We start from the raw sequence: 17082 nt of genomic DNA, 5'->3' as shown, positions 1-17082 counted from the left end.
GTGCCTTAAAATACTTCAGAACCTGTATTAGGGACTAGAGGTGGTATCCAGCAGGTTCCCCACCAGTTCCTTTGGTGAGTGGGTTAATAATTATTTGTGTGTGCCAAGAGGGGGTTATTTAATTGGGTCCGCTTTTCCGTTAGAAATCCCATTGGGTCCCAAAGAAGTCCTGCCATTTCCTATGTGGGCTGGTTAGGCTTAAGGTAGGAAACGGGATCAACTATTCTCCCTGTTAAATTTGTTTTAAAAACATGTTTTAGTAATATGGTAAAGTTCCTGTTTTAAGAAAGAGTATCCTTCTTTTGATTTCTAGAAACAAGATTAAGTATCGGAAAGTATTGCTTATTTGACAGGCAGTCAATTAGAAGAGAAGTAGTTATTTCTGTTGGTAGTAGACGATAGGACTTGCTATAATGAGTTTAAATTATGGACAGAAAGATACCAGCTGGAAATTAGGAACTTTTTTATCTACAGTAAGAGTTTTTTACAGTAACAGAGAAAGCCTATTAATGCCCTCGGGCCTTCAGAATGCCTGGCCACGCCCCCGTGGTGCCCCGCCCAGCCTCATTTGCGCTATGCCACTGTTTGAAACCCACCACCATGGGAACCTGTTACTAAAATGTTTGGATCCCTCCACTGGTTGTGGCTGCTTCTTTCCTTCTCTCCTACACAACACGGGATGCCTCTTCCAAGATGACTCCTGTTGTAATGTGGGTCACTACCATCTGAGGAGAAGCATTCTTCTTCTTTCACATAGGCAGGCAGGAATGCCTCTTCTCAAGATGGCTCCTACTGTGATGTATAAACAGTAGTACTATTCAGTGATACATATTTAATCAATCAACGGGTCAATTAACTGGCCCACTATTTTACTGATCGACAAATATACACTAGTGACTAGCTAAGATACCTTTAACCAGGTGGCAGATGTTCAACGCAATGTTGATATATTGGAAAGGATGCAGGCATAGTTTTCTGGATGAAGACAGCTGGGAATGATTCACCTAAAGAAAAACAGACAACGGTGGGTAATCCCTATTTGCAAATATTTAAAAGGATGTCCAAAAGAGAGGGAACAGCACGCAGGGCAGGGCGACACGGCATACGTTGAACCTTCAGCAAGGTAATTTGAGGTTAAAGGTTGGGAAGAGCTTCCTAATTCTGAAAGGCTTACCCTATAAACACATATCAGTTTTATACCAACTAGTTAGTTGGTGTGGCTTCCGTTCAAACTATCATGGGGGCTGCTGTATAGACAGAATGCTGAAACGTTCACAGGGGGTTTTAACAAGAGAGTCTCTCCTGCACCCAGTTAGAAAATCTGTACGAAAGACTTTTACAGACTTTCCCTGTGCAAAATGATGCAGCAGCAGAGTTTGCCAGGATTTATCTGTAGGGGATTAACAACCTTTAATTCTGATAATACAAAATAGTAAGGAGTTGAGTTCTGTTCTTTGGACTATTAAGAAGTGAACCAGACAAACAGCGTGTAGAAACTTCTATCTTTTACTGAGATAAGATAAATGCTAAAATCATCCAAGTTCCTAGCGTTGCTTAATCATACTATAGCAAGTAATAGTTTAAATAGTTTTAAAATCAAATCAAGTTTCAGTTTTTGTCTCACAGCTTTCAGGAATTATCTAAAAGCCCAAATTATCTTTGATTCTCTGCTCTGCCGCTTGAGTTGTGGAGGCTTCTCTGGGGAATTCAGGCACCCTGAAGATGCACTGCCACACACGCCAGTTTTTCTAAATGACCCTAAGTCTTGTTAGTTTTTCCTTTGCAGCCCCTCCCAAGCCTCCTGTTTTACCTACCTCACAGGGTGTTTGTTGTGAGGGGGGAAGGGCAAGGAGATTGTAAACCCCTTTGAGTCTCCTATAGAAGAGAAAAGGGGGATATAAATCCAAACTCCTCCTCCTCCTCCTCCTCCTCCTCTTCTCCTTCTTCTTCTTCTTCTTCTTCTTCTTCTTCTTCTTCTTCTTCTTCTTCTTCTTCTTCTTCTTCTTCTTCTTCTTCCCCTAGACTTCTTCTGAGACTTTCATCTATAGAAATCTGATTTGCTTGGCACAGGCGTCAATAAGGGGAAGGGCAGCAAATAAAATAAATGAAATAAATAATTAATGAAATAAATAAAATGAACCACATGGAATCTGACATCTGGTAGAGAGAATTTGGATTACAGCAAACCTCAGCTTTCCCCCCCCCCCCCAAATGCAAATAACACAGGGTTGTAAAGATACCTGTTCAAAACATGCAGGTGGTACCTAACCCCTCCCTTCCAATCCTATATGCTTTTTCTGATCCCAAGAACAGAACACTTGCCCAAAAGGTTCCATCCCTTTCAGAGAAAGGTACACTTTTGAGTAAGCCCCCTCTCTTGGTAGTCCCACAAAAGCATCAAATGTTAAAAGACAGATGATCAACCTTTTCTTTTTTAATTAGCTGGCTGATTAAACATAGGATTGGGCCCAAATCTGTTTGCTTCCCATCTGAAGGTATGATTCCCTCATGAACAGTACACAATCTACAGAATCAATCTGATCTGGTTTGAAATTCGTTTCCTTTCAGGGCTTTCTTCCAAAGAAGCTTTTGAACTAAGATGTTGTGGAGGCAAAAAGAATTATTTTTTTGCTTCTTCACAAAGTTATTTATCGTCGCCATAATTTCTGGATTGGGAATCCCGGCATGTTTGAAACTGGCTGAAACCCGTAGTGTAGACGGTGATATGTCTCTGTCCTTGTCCTTCCATTTGGTAACAAATTAGCAACAAAAATAAAGCGTATGTTCTGGCCGGTTAAAATACAAGATTAAAATACAAATGAAGATTAAAATACAAATGATAAAACACAAATGCGAGATTAAAATACAAATGAAGCATTTGAACGCATGAAGAAGAGAAGAAGAGAAGAGTTTGGATTTATATCCCCCTTTCTCTCCTGTAGGAGACTCAAAGGGGCTGACAATCTCCTTGCCCTTCCCCCCTCACAACAAACACCCTGTGAGGTGGATAGGGCTGAGAGAGCTCTGAGAAGCTGTGACTAGCCCAAGGTCACCCAGCTGGCGTGTGTGGGAGTGCACAGGCTAATCTGAATTCCCCAGAGAAGCCTCCACAGCTCAGGCGGCAGAGCTGGGAATCAAACCCTGTTCCTCCAGATTAGATACACCAGCTCTTAACCTCCTATGCCACTGCTGCTCCATGAAGATGGGCTCTGCTGAGTCCAAACACGGGTCTGTGATGCACAGTTGTCTCCTTTGACTACCAACTTCCAGGTTGGGCTAGGAGATCTCCTGAAATGACCACTGGTCTCCAGACGGCAGGGATCCGTTGTCCTGGAGAAAACACCAGCTTTGGAGCATGGACACTATGGTGGATTCCACACTGCATATGTCCAACAGGTTGCAGTCGTTATAAAGGAACCCATTTCCCTTTTTCACATTAGCATATGTGCCCACCACCCATTCAGGCAGTAATTGGAACCCATGGAAACAGTCCGGGCTGCTTTCACGCCTTTGCGTGGAGATGTTTGTCTTTTGTTTATTTCCTGCAACACAAGCGTAGCTGCACAGGCGCCATGCCAATTGTCCCACAATCTGATCAGCTGCACCTACGTGGAAAGAGAAATAGAAAAAGGGGCCTCCCTTCAGCGTGGTGTAGTGGTTAAGAGCAGGTGCACTCTAATCTGGAGAATTGGGTTTGATTCCCCGCTCTGCCACTGAGCTTTTCACGGAGGCCGATCCGGTGGATCTAGATTAGCTTTGTACCCTGCAACACATTGGCCAGAAGCCAGCCGGATGAGACCCTTCTTTCTGATACACAGTGGCCAGGTGATAATGAGCATGTTGCTGTGTGTCGGTCACACTTGCTCCTGTGGGGAGAAAACGTACCTGGGGGGCTTTGTACGCTGTTGGGTGCTCAGAGAATCTGTCCACAACGTGCTGAGCTGCACAGAATGGCAGGATTCTTCCTGACAGTGGGTCGGGCAGAACTTAAAGCAAACAGGTGGAAGGGAGGGAAATGACGTGCCTCCTGCCCGTTGTGTTCGCACGGGAGCACCTCCGACCCAGGACTGTGCAAAAGGATAGCTGGTTTAGCAGTATTCAGAAATCCCAGGTCGGAGGGAATAAAATGGGCCAAACTCGTTTTGGGAACGGAACCTGTGTGGAGTCCCCCCCCCCCCCAAAATTTGACCTGTGCAGAATCCACCTGTGCCAGGGGTGTCCAACTCCGGTGCTTCAGATGTTCATGGACTACAATTCCCATCAGCCCCTGCTGGCATGGCAATTGGTGCTTCAGATGTTCATGGGCCACAATTCCCATCAGCCCCTGCTGGCATGGCAATTGGTGCTTCAGATGTTCATGGGCCACAATTCCCATCAGCCCCTGCTGGCATGGCAATTGGTGCTTCAGATGTTCCCGCGGCCGCTACCCCATCAGCCCCTGCTGGCATGGTAATTGGTGCTTCAGATGTTCATACATAATTCCCATCAGCCCCCCCCGCTGGTATAAAGTACCTGAAAGCTTCAGATATTCATATGGGCCACAATTCCCATCCGCCCCTGCTGGCATGGTATTTCAGGCCTTCAGATGTAAACGCGATTACAATTCACTATTGGCCAAGCCAGCAGGAAGCCGATGGGAATTGTAGTCCACTTAACATTCTGAAGCGCCAGAGCGTAATAACACTCCTTGACCTTATGGGTACCGCAAGATCCCACCTAAGTTCCCTCACTCCAGATCTTCAGGAATTCACCAACCCGAAGCTAGCAAGTCTGCCTCTGACCAACAGCAACCCTCCAGGAGGTCTGTTTCCATCACTGACCTACCTGATCCTTCGAAGATGCCGGGACTGAGACGGGGATTTTCTGCACGCCAACAGATGCTCTGCCGCTGGTCTTTGGTCCTGATCCCCCTATTTAAAATCAACTTCCTGAAAGCTTGAATTTGAAAACCACCCTTTCCTGACATCCTAGTTGTAAAGAGGTGGTTGACATTACCAGTGTGGATGGCAAAGTCCCTTTCCCCACTTACCCTTGTCGGAGGGTTGCTGCGCTCAATTCCCAGCGCGCGCAATTCCTGGCGCGTGCGGCTCCCAAGCCTCCTCATCGGACTCCGCGCTCTGGCGCGCCAGGAATTCAGGATGCTGCTTGAGGTAGCTGCGAGAGAGGCAGCGTCGGGGCGGCTGCGTTCTCACCGCCCCTGAAGTGGGGAGTGCAGCTGGACCCCACGCTACTTGAGGAGAGTAGAGCAGGGCTTAAGGTAAGTGGGGAAAGGGCCAAAGAGAGAGAAGAGGAAGAAAAACCCCGAACCCCAATCGCGGATCTGGACTCGCTTGTTCATCGTTTCCCTCCCCCTTGACAGAGGCCAGAGTTTCTCCTTGGACAACCAAACAACCCAACCGTGTAATTGAATGAATCTGCGTCTCTCACGTCCCGCCCCCCAGATCAGTTTCTCCTCTCCGCTGTAATGCCAAGATCTGTTTGTCAGTGGCCGGGGCCCTCGGCTTCAAATTCGTGCCAGGAACTAATGATGTTGCCGCTAATTTCCGTGCAATCGGATTAGCCTTCGAGTAGGAAATCCGCGGAGGGATGGTTTCTGGTACGGCCGCCGCACTCAGGGAAAGTTCTTGTTGGCAAGCATCCAAGGTGTCAGGCCTCTTTGGGGTTTGGATTCAGTTTAGTACAGTGGTGGCGAACCTTTTCCAGACCGAGTGCCCAAACTGCAACCCAAAACCCACTTATTTATCGCCAAGTGCCGACACGGCAATTTAACCTGAGGTTTCAGTTTAGAAAAAACAGTTGGCGTTAATTACTCCTGAGTAAGCTTGGTGGTAGTCAGTAGCTTTGCTTTGAAGCAACCGTGCAACTCTTCCAACAGGTGAATCATGACCCTGGGAGGGTTTACTCAGAAGCAAGCCCCATTGCCAGCAACCAAGCTTACTCCCAGGTAAAGGATCGCGCTTTAGTTCCTCCCATGAAAATCAGTGGGGTTTAACAGCACTTAATAGGGTTACCTACACTGCTTCCTCAAAACTAGGTCATAGATTTAATGCTAATAATCGAGCCCAGCGGCCCAGGCCAGCCTAGAAGTGGGGGGGGGGCACTCTGTGCATGCCCACAGAGAGGGCTCTGAGTGCCACCTCTGGCACCTGTGCCATAGGTTCGCCACCACTGGTTTAATATGTTTTGTATAGGTCAGGGGTGTCTAACTCTGGTGTTTCAGTTGTTTATGGACCTCTGAAGCGCCTGAGTTGGGCACCCGTGGAATAGGGAGATTGCAAGTGGACTGGACATTAGTGGGGGGGGAGGAATAGGGGTAAAGGTGGTCACATTTTGGCCACCTGTCCCCTGCCCCCACAGAGAGGATCATGGTGAGCAGCAGTGGCGTAGGAGGTTAAGAGCTCGTGTATCTAATCTGGAGGAACTGGCTTCTGATGCCCCAGCCTGCTGCCGAGCTGTGGGAGGTTTGGGAATCTCAAGCACAGGCACTCCCACACACGCCAGCTGGGTGACCTTGGGCTAGTCACAGCTTCTCGGAGCTCTCCCAGCCCCACCCACCTCACAGGGTGTTTGTTGTGAGGAGGGAAGGGCAAGGAGATTGTAAGCCCCTTTGAGTCTCCTGCAGGGAGCATAGCCCAAGGTCACCCAGCTGGCGTGTGTGGGAGTGCCCAGGCTAATCTGAATTCCCCAGATAAGCCTCCACAGCTCAGGCGGCAGAGCGGGGAATCAAACCCGGTTCCTCCAGATTAGATACACGAGCTCTTAACCTCCTACGCCACTGCCTTCACTACTACAAATTGAAGGATACCCCTCTCTGTGTCCCCCCTTAAGGAGACCCACTTATTACACTGGCTCAAATTTGCCCTCACCAGTTATTTTCTCTTTATTATTTTCTCCTCACTAAAAACCCAAAGTGGCTTGCATCATTCTCCTCTCTTCTATTTTAGGGCTTTAGGCCCACAACAACCCTGTAAGGTAGGCTAGACAGAGAGTGTGTGGGCATGTGACCCCAAAAATCCATGATAGAGTAGGGATTCGAACCTGGATCTCCCAGATCCTAGTTCAGTGGTGGCGAACCTATGGCACGGGTGCCAGAGGTGGCACTCAGAGCCCTCTCTGTGGGCACGCGCAAACAGAGTCCCCCACCCCCCCACTTCTAGGCTGGCCTGGGCCGCTGGGCTCGATTATTAGCATTAAACCTGAGACCTAGTTTTGGGGAAGCTGTGTAGGCAACCCTATTAAGCGCTGTTAAACCCCACTGATTTTCATGTGAAGAACTAAAGTGCGGCATCCTTGGCCTGGGAATAAGTTTCTGTTGCTGGGCAATGGGGCTTGAGCCTGAGTAAAACCTCCTAGGGTTGTGATTCACCCATGAGGCAGCTGCACGGTTGCTTCAAAGCAAAGCCACCGACTCACCACCTTCAAGCTTTCTACTCCCGAAAACGCACGCTTTCCTCAGAGCTAACTGTGTTTTCTAAACTTAAAATTTCAGTATTCAGGTTGTGTTGCTGTCGCACTTTGCTGGTATAAATAAGTGGGTTTTGGGTTGCACTCTTAAGCACTACTCAAAAAGTTACTCCATCACTGCTTCTAGTGCTGCACACTCCATTCCCAGTTGATCGACTAGCACAGCAGGCGGCCGACTTCGATCCACAACGCTTTGATGCACATTTGCGCTCTGTGACTGCAGACCCTCGCGTTCTCCCTTCATGGGAGGCACGGAAGGGGTCTGTGGGTGGGTGGGGGAAACGTGCTGGCGATTTCAGCGAAGAACTACAGCAGCAAGGACCCTCGCCCTCTTCACAGATGAGGAAGTCTTATTGAGTTCATGGAGAAGGAAGCATCTTTGGAGTTTCGTCACACATCCCTCACAGAACAATTGCACAAGCCTGACTCAGGAGATGACCAGAAGAAATCCCCCCCCCCCTCGTGTGCTGCCTTCTACGAGGGCCTGGGCTTAGAGCCAGAGAAGTCCAGGGGCCTGATGGAATGGGAACAGGCTGGGCCCAGGTGGAAAATGGCTGACGCGGGGCATCACACAGAGGCAGGGGAGCAGCTCCAACCCAGGATTTTGCCAAAGGATTGCTGGTTTTGCGATTTTCGAAAACACAGGTTGAGGGAAATAAAATGGGGCAAACCTATTTTGGGGATGGGACCTGTGTGAAGTCCCCCCGCCCAAAATCGATTTGTATTGCATCCTATACACGTTCTCTCTCTCTCTCTCTCTCTCTCTCTCTCTCTCCCATATCTATATCTATGGATGGATGGATGGATGGATGGATGGATGGATGGATGGATGGATGGATGGATGGATGGATGGATGGATGGATGGATGGATGGATGGATGATGAGGATGATGATGATGATGATGGATGGATGGATGGATGGATGGATGGATGGATGGATGGATGGATGGATGGATGGATGGATGGATGGATGGATGGATGGATGGATGGATGGATGGATGGATAGATGTTGTCTGCCATGACTAGTGAGAGAATAAGTTTATCAGAAACTCTCCAGCGGGTCCCTATGAGGACCTGCTCAGCCGCATTCTGTACCAATTGAAGCTTCTGGAGTAGTCTCAGGGGCAGCCCTGCAAAGTGCAAGTAAAACCAAAAAAGCATGTGCAGTCTGTAGAGTTTTAGGTCTCGATCTGATCAGTAGATCACAGATGTTTTGATAGACTTTAGGCCAGAACAGACTAGCAGATAGCTGATAAGCATATAGGTCAGGGGTCTACAACCCACGGCTCCAGAGCCGCATGCGGCTCTTTCAGCCTTATACTGCGGCTCCGCGTGGCCTGAAGTTGGAGGGTGGCATGGGCGTGTCTCTCCAGGAAAGGTGAGCGGAGGGGCCAAACTGGAGGCGGCTCCGTGTGGAGCTGCTTCTCCGGCTCGGTAGATCTTTGGGGGCGTGAAAAATGGGTCAAAATGGCTCTTTGGGTGGTAAAGGTTGCTGACCCCTGGTATTGGTGGTCTAAAGCAGGACTGGGCTAGCTAAAAGAGCAAGAATTCAGTGGGTTGAGACGGAGGCACTGAAGGCAGCCTTCTCTGAAGGGCAAAGCTTCTTTGACAACCTTTGGATCTGAAAAAGGACAGAGCAGAAGAAGCTGAATTTGTTAACCGGAAGAACTGAGAACTGCAGGACCTGGAAAATGCTGAGCGACCGACCCTTCTTCAGTGGGGCAGTGACTGGAGAGAGGAAGGAACAGGACTCATGTCGTGTGGACAAATACTTAATTAGCAGAGTTAATGCAATAATGAGGCAGAGACCAGTTGCTTTACTGAAATAAAGTTTATTTACTACAGGGAAGGAAAACCGCAGCAACAATAAACATCTTTCTTACTAGCTTACCACTAACAGCCAGCTTGCTGCTTAGACTATTACATGGCTACTACGCTATGGGTAGAGTGAACTGAACACGTGCAGAGTGCAAAGCAAAGAAGATATATCTAAAGCCTACGTGCAGACCTGCATGTGGCCCGCCCAACCAATAGGTATCAATTACCTGGTCACTGACTTCTGACCTCACTAACTAATTAGCATGCAACAATTAACTCCTTCATTTCTGGATTGTGTGACTGGCACTTGCCAAATCCCATCAACTCACCATAGCTGCTCTCTTCAGCAATTGTGCTGAAACCGCCTAGTACAGAGCTGCTCCACCTTGTCTTGCCAGGAGAAAAGGGGAACTGCTCCTAAGGCAACTACAAGCTGGTGTCCTTCCAGGACAACTTCCTGCTGTGGAAAGAAGGATTTTTCAGGGATTCTGCTCCAGACTTGCTCTTAGGAAGACCGCGTAGTGCTGTCTGCAAGGCACTGTGAAGAGGACTCTGCTATGCGATAGTGGTTCATGAATAAGGTGACCATCTTGTGAACCGGGACGAGGGTTAAACGGCCGCACGCACGCATGCACGCACAGCCGCAGGAGTGCACTGCCTTCTGGGGCTTGCGGTTTCCGGCCCTGTGACAGGGCGGGAAACGGCAAGGCCGTGCTCCTGAGGCCGCGTGCACGGGAGGCTGCCGCACTGCCTTGTGCCCCAGAAGGCAGTGCGGCAGCCTCTCAAAAATCGGGACAATTTAAATAACCCGCAGGACGCGGGACAAATTGTTTGAAGGCAGGACTGTCCCGCCAAAAGCGGGACGTCTGGTCAGCCTGTTCATGAACCAGTGTTGATATCTTTGGGAACGTTTTCGCAAATGCTTTCTGTTGCAGTTTAATACATTGGATTTGTATTTTGAGTCTATTAGGGTTACTTAATTTTTAAAATTATTTTATTTTTGCGCTTATATCCCGCCAATCCCCCGGAGGGCTTGAGGCGGCTTTAGACTTTGAACTGGACATTTGGGACTCGAGGGGTAAAAACATACATTAAAACTGTAGGTAAAAGTCACATAAAATATAAAGACAACATAGGGCGTCACTGAGAACACCCCAGACAAAACGTGTTCGCTTGCTGGTGGAAGATGGCAACTGGTGAGTATTTCAAAGGAGAAAGTTACAGGATTTTGGTGCCACCACCAAGAAGGCTCAGTCCCAGGTTGCCAGCCACCCGCCGGACCTCTGAAAGTGGGCGCACCCAAAGCAGGGCTGCAGAAGGTGATCGTAGCTGTTGGGCAGGTTCGTAAGTGAGCAAGGAAACTGAGCTGTGAGTTGGGAAAGTCTCTTTGTTCCCCCGAATAGAGGGAACAGGATAAGTTACCCAATTCAGATTTAGAGAATCAAAGAGACAGACAAAGAAAATGATTTCAAGAAGTTAGTAAGTTTATTAGAGAGGAACAGGTTGCAATAGCACCCTGGGAGGAAAGACTCAACTTTGGCTTGGGGATTGTCCCTTTTATGGAAAAGCATCACATGCTAAGTCATTAAATTCCTATACATCACAGAATTCTTGACACCTTGGAATAACATACAAAACTTAAAATCCTCCAGTATAGACACATAATTTTGTCAGGCTAATGATTCTTTTGACATAAAGATGTTTTCTTTTGGCGACTCTGCCAGGTATGTCCCATAGATGGATCGTTTCTTTATTACATGTTCGGCCTGTTACCTCGTTAAACTCAGGGTTAATTACAGGATAAATCCTTTAAACAATTTTCCACTTTATTAAAACAACCCTTTCTCCCGACGCTTCTAATCTCTTGGCACCATCTCAGTGTCCCTTTCTTTCACCCACTTGGATGGCAAAAAACACAGAATCTGGATTAGGAGGAATGCACTTGACAGAGGCAAGTGCAACTCTAACTCATCTCTCTATCTCCGACCTTTTGGTTCAGGCAGGATGACCAATTGCTGAACGCTTTGGGCTGGTGTACCCTTAAAGGCCTTCTTTTGTTATGTGTTAGGGGCTTGTTTTAGGCTATGTTTTACTTATGCCAGGGGTCCCCAAACTACGGCCCGGGGGCCAAATGTGGCCCCCTGAAGGCCTTTATCCGGCCCGCCAGGCATGGCACCGATGGCTCCATTCATGTGCAGTGGGGGCTCGAGGGAGAGGAGGAACTGGCCCCAACGGCCACATGATGGCACCCCCAAATCTCCATGCACTTTCTGACCCAGAGTTGGAAACCTTACATGTGGCAACGCCTGCTCCACCCTTCCCTCTCGGCTACTCCATGTGTTGCTCTCAGGCTTTCTGTTCCTTCATCAATTCACGGGTATCAGCCAGGCTGGCTAATCATCGCTGGCTGCTAGGGAGGAAAGAACCCAGGAAGATACCTGATCCTGGGTTAGATGGAATGCTTCATTGGGAAAGTTCTGCCTTTTTTTTTACAGGGGAAGGTATTCCACAGCCTCCCCAACAATATTTGGAGCCCACCCTGTACTTGACATACTTTGGTCACTGTTCTAAAAATAGACCATGACAGAAAGGCTGAAAGGTGAAATCAAACATTTTACAATCATTTGTGCATAGGAATTTGTTCATAGTTTTTTTTAGTCCGGCCCTCCAACAGTCTGAGGGACAGTGAACTGGCCCCCTGTTTAAAAAGTTTGGGGACCCCTGACTTATGCCGTCAGGGTCTGCCAAATCGGCAGAAAGATGTAGATATCCGTGTTGTCTAGCTCTCCGCCATCCAGCTCAAGTTGAGAGCTGAAGGCCGTCCCACAACGAGCAACTCAAAACAGCTGGTATAACATAGGAATAAGCATATCATAATTATTGAGTACAAGTGAGTAATAAATGCCACTAGATATGACTAAATGTGATTAAATGCGATTATACTTTCAGTGCTAACATCTTCACCTCCCCTCTGTTTTCCCCCCTTCTCTTTTCCTCTGCAGATCAGAGCCTACATCGGTGGCATTTCCCCCGACGGCCAAGAGAAACAGGACATGGTCGCCTTCCGCCTCAGCGCCCTCAATCCCATCGTGGACCCGTGGCTCTTCATCATCTTCCGGAACTCCGTCTTCCGCAGCCTCAGGGACTTCGTCTGCTGCCGCCTGGGCTGGCTCTCTTTGCCCCGGACACGGAGGGCCTCAGACAAGGTGGGAATGCAAGATGGCCTCTCTTTCCAAGGCACCTGTGTCTGCTGAGAGCAGAGCTCCCTCTTATTCTCCAGGGCAAAAGTTCCCTGATGTGGGACAGGTTGCTGCGGAATGGAGACGAGGAGGAGGAGGAGAAACTACACTCCCCCGCCGTCTCAAAAGGATCGGGCTTCTCTGAAACTCGAGGCACAGATCAGATCATCGTTGCAAGAGGTGGGAGATCAAGGAGAGCTTCTGGGGTATCTCCAGCGGGCAGGTCCTCCACAGGGATGCCCTGTTTGATGTCCCACCTTCAGTCCCCCAAGAGGGGCCCTAGAAAGGAGACAGGAAGCCAAGGAGAAAAGGAACCTCCAATTCCCCTGCAAAGCTGTGCAAAGCACAGGGACAAGAGGAGCCTCTTCGGTGAAGGTGCCGGCACTCCTGCATCTTGGGCCGCCAGCCCCAGGTTGGGAAATTCTTGATGATTTGGAGTCAGAACATGGGGAGGGGAGGGCAGAAATTGGGAAGAAGAAGAAGAAGAAGAAGAGTTTGGGTTTATATCCCCCCTTTCTCTCCTGCAGGAGACTCAAAGGGGCTGACAATCTCCTTGCCCTTCCCCCCTCACAACAAACACCCTGTGAGGTAGGTGGGGCTGAGAGAGCTCCGAGAAGCTGTGACTAGCCCAAGGTCACCCGGCTGGCGTGTGTGGGAGTGCACAGGCGAATCTGAATTCCCCAGATAAGCCTCCACAGCTCAGGCGGCAGAGCGGGGAATCAAACCCTGTTCCTCCAGATTAGATACACGAGCTCTTAACCTCCTACGCCACTGCTGCTCCAGGGGAAGGACCTCAGCAGGGTGCAAAGTCATAGAGTCTACCCTCCAAAGCAGCCATTTTCTCCAGCGGAATCCATCTCTGTGGTCGAGAGCTACTCGTTGTTCTGGGCGATCTCGAGGCCCTCTTGGAGACTGGCGGCCATTCCCGCATCTCAAAGAAGCTGCGGCGCTCGGCACTGTCAGGTCCATCGAGGTGGGAAACAGGGGCGTGGCCTCTTCCAGGTGTTTGGCGCTGATTCACTTTCAGAGCGTGGAATTCAACTGATTTTTGCAAACGTGACTGTGAATTGTTGGAACTGTAAGAATAAAGGATAAGGTGATATCGAACGTCTCTGGGTGTCTGTATTTCCCTTCCCACCCGCTCCAAATGTACGAATCCTCCACACAAAGATGAAGAAGAAGAGTTTGGATTTATACCCCCCTTTTTCTCCTGTAAGAAGACTCCTCTCCCCACAACAGGCACCTAATGAGGTAGGCGGGGCTGAGATAGTTCCCAAGAACTGGGACTGGCCCAAGGTCACCCGGCAGGAATGTGGGAGTGTGGAAACACACCTGGTTCACCAGATAAGCCTCCGCCACTCAGGTGGAGGAGTGGGGAATCAAACCCGGTTCTCCAGATTAGAATCCACCTGCTCTGAACCACGACACCATCTTTTATGCCTTTCCCGACAGCTGACACTCACAGCAAGATTGCTGCAGGAAGTCCGTGTGGGGGAGGGCTGACATGTCAAGGTATAAGGTGAGGAGAGACCGGGATTCAAACTCTGCCATGAAGTCCAGCTTTTAGTAATTCACCTCTCTTGGCTGAGCCTACCCTTTAGGGTTGTCATGAGGATGGAAGCGGCAAGAACAGGGCGCACTGTCGGGGCCTCTTTGGAGGGATGGTGGGACAAAAATTATTTTCGGAAACGATGATGGAGAGTATCCTGGAAATCTTAGAAGATGGTGTGGAAGTCAACAGAAGGAGGTAGATGGATAGGCAGGTACCTCGTTTGTCTGGTCACCTCTGACGAGTTTTCACAACTGTCCCTCAACCCACCAATCCTGTTTAACCAGCGGCAACACCAGGACGGGCGCCCCACAATCAACAAATCCCATTTTGAAACCCCACTTCAACAGTCTGAGAAAGCTGCTGTCTTTCTCCAGCCTGAACGTCCATGTAAGAAAACTTTCTTGTCCTCATCATGCAGGCAAGTAAGCTTGAAAATATGTGGGGCAACGAGGGTCTATAAGTGCCTGAGCAGGGGGATGGGGCAGAGCTCTCATTCCTATAGGCGTGTTGATCCTAAACTCCCTTGTAAGAACATAAGAACATAAGAACGAGCCAGCTGGATCAGACCAGAGTCCATCTAGTCCAGCACTCTGCTACTCGCAGTGGCCCACCAGCTCACGTGCAGGATGTGAAAGCAATGGCCATCTGCTGCTGCTGCTGCTCCCGAGCACCTGGTCTGCTAAGGCATTTGCAATCTGAGATCAAGGAGGATCAAGACTGAGAGCCATAGATCGACTTCTCCTCCATAAATCTGTCCAAGCCCTTTTTAAAGCTATCCAGGTTAGGGGCCATCACCACCTCCTGTGGCAGCATATTCCAAAGACCAATCACACATTGCGTGAAGAAGTGTTTCCGTTTATTAGTCCTAATTCTTCCCCCCAGCATTTTCAAAGGATGCCCCCTGGTTCTAGTATTGTGAGAAAGAGAGAAAAATTTATCTCTGTCCACATTTTCTACCCCATGCATAATTTTATAGACTTCAATCATATCCCCCCTCAGACGTCTCCTCTCCAAACTAAAGAGTCCCAAACGCTGCAGCCTCTCCTCATGAGGAAGGTGCTCCAATCCTTCAATCATCCTCGTTGCCCTTCTCTGCACTTTTTCTATCTCTTCACCAGGAATCCACATTCCTCTTGGCTTCGTCTGTTCCCCCATTCAAGCACCTGCAGCTCATGTTCTTCCACCCCACAAATAATCCAGCCAACAGAAGCCCTTGAAGGTTGAAGAACCAGAATAAATATTTCCACTGCTACCTAATCCCCTGTGCATTCCTCCTGGTGTCTCCAGTCCCAGACTCCTCCTCCTGGCCAAGGAATAATCCTCTCCTGTCTAAATATTTGGAGTTGCAATTCCAGGCAAGAGAGCCGCAATCCCGCACTGCAGCAAGTTCCTCTCCGCTCGCACACAATTGACCCAGGTGGAAAGAGGACTCTAGGCCACAGTCCAGAAAACAAATACAGGCTGTATCTGCAAGGCTTTCCTCACAGTACCCCTTACAGGGGTGGCCAACCTATGGCTGAGCAACTTTCCTTTTTCCCTCTGACAGAACCAAATTTTTGTAATGTGGAGAGGGTGTTTTACTATGTAAGTTTTCCCACCTTAACCATTAAATTTAACAGAAATTTAAAAAGCCTTTAGCTGCTCATCCAGGATACCTTTCAATTAGGTAGAGAAGCAGCTCTGAAAGGACACCAAATAACCCATTTGCTTTATGTCAGGAAATTAATAAACTGGCACCAGAGGCTTGTAACGTTAAGCAATTAAATTAAAAGATTTTATTTACAGGAACCAAAGCTGTACTGACAAAGGAATAAATTGATAAATGTGCATGTAAGAAACTGGTTTCTGAGAGGTTACTAGTTACAAGTTTTATAGTAACTTTTCCCAGTTGGTACAAGTTTCACACAAGACACTATCTTAGTGCTTTCTCATTGTTAGTCACTTCAATTCTAGACAACAACAAAAAAGATACTCCCATATAGGTGTTACAGTGTTCTGATTGGCTAGCTAGCCCTTTGTTTAAAAACTTTAATTTGTACCCGCAGGTAAGTATAATTAATGCAGTTCCTTGAACACTATTTCTAAGACAGTCTCTTCACTACAGTGTCTCTCTGACACAGTGCTTCTCACAGGATGGCTGCTCTCCCTCAGGAAGCTCCAATCCTCTCCCACCCTCTCAGAAGCTTCCATGTTCCATATCTCAGTGGGGTTCCACTTGGAGAAAAATCAACAAAGTGTGGTTAATCAGTGTTACTGTGTTATGGCTAACTCTAGGACCTTGGCACAGATTCCCTAACTGAAATCTGTCCTTCCTGGCCTTTAATCAGAGTTGCACAGCACACTTTAAACTGGCCCTCAGCTACCAGAGAACGGAGCTACCATAGAACAACTGTTCACTGGGGCTCTCAATTCAGTTATTTTCCCCCAGAACTCTACTGCCTGAATGTGCCTAAATGTCTGTATACATTACAGTAAGCCATAAAGAAGTAAAGGACATTCAAGGGAATCACATTTTCATGCTCCAAATGAGAGCCTGTAAAGCAGTGGTTCTCAACCTTCCTAATGTCACGACCCTTTAATACAGTTCCTCATGTTGTGGTGGCCCCCAACCATCAAATTATTTGTGTCTCGGTTCCTAAGACCAGTGGAAACATGTGTTTTCCGATGGTCTTAGGCAACCCCTGTGAAAGGGTTGTTTGACCCCCAAAGGGGTCGTGACCCACAGGTTGAGAACCACTGCATAAAGACTGGAAGAGGCAAGAGTGGCGAGTTCCCCTGTAAGAGCAAGACTGTACCAAACACTCTACCTTTCACTCCACGGAACATAAGGAGTGCTGTCTTTTCATGGATTTGTTTATAAAAATATTTAAATGTGAGAAGAGCAGCCCCCACACACTCGGAGGCTCTGTGCAGTGGCTCCTTTTCAAAAAAAATAAGCTCTAAGAAAAACAAGATATTACTACTCTGCCTATGCTCAAAGGCCTGACATACAGGAAGCCGGGATTTGGCC

The 17082-nt window shown here is 48.3% G+C and overlaps 1 protein-coding gene across 1 annotated transcript in view; it reads left to right on the top strand.

The window, feature by feature from the left end:
* LOC125435554 overlaps positions 1 to 13002 on the top strand; it is a 24012-nt gene extending 11010 nt beyond the window's left edge. The window contains exon 4 of the mRNA XM_048501748.1: positions 12284 to 13002. Within this exon, the coding sequence (XP_048357705.1) occupies positions 12284 to 12948 (665 nt within the window). The 3' untranslated portion in view covers positions 12949 to 13002. The remainder of the gene's footprint in view (positions 1 to 12283) is intronic.
* The last annotated feature ends 4080 nt before the right edge of the window (positions 13003 to 17082 follow it).

Source organism: Sphaerodactylus townsendi, linkage group LG06 (assembly GCF_021028975.2).
Source record: "Sphaerodactylus townsendi isolate TG3544 linkage group LG06, MPM_Stown_v2.3, whole genome shotgun sequence".
Classification (NCBI taxonomy): domain Eukaryota; kingdom Metazoa; phylum Chordata; class Lepidosauria; order Squamata; family Sphaerodactylidae; genus Sphaerodactylus; species Sphaerodactylus townsendi.
This window is presented reverse-complemented; position numbering and strand designations above follow the sequence as displayed.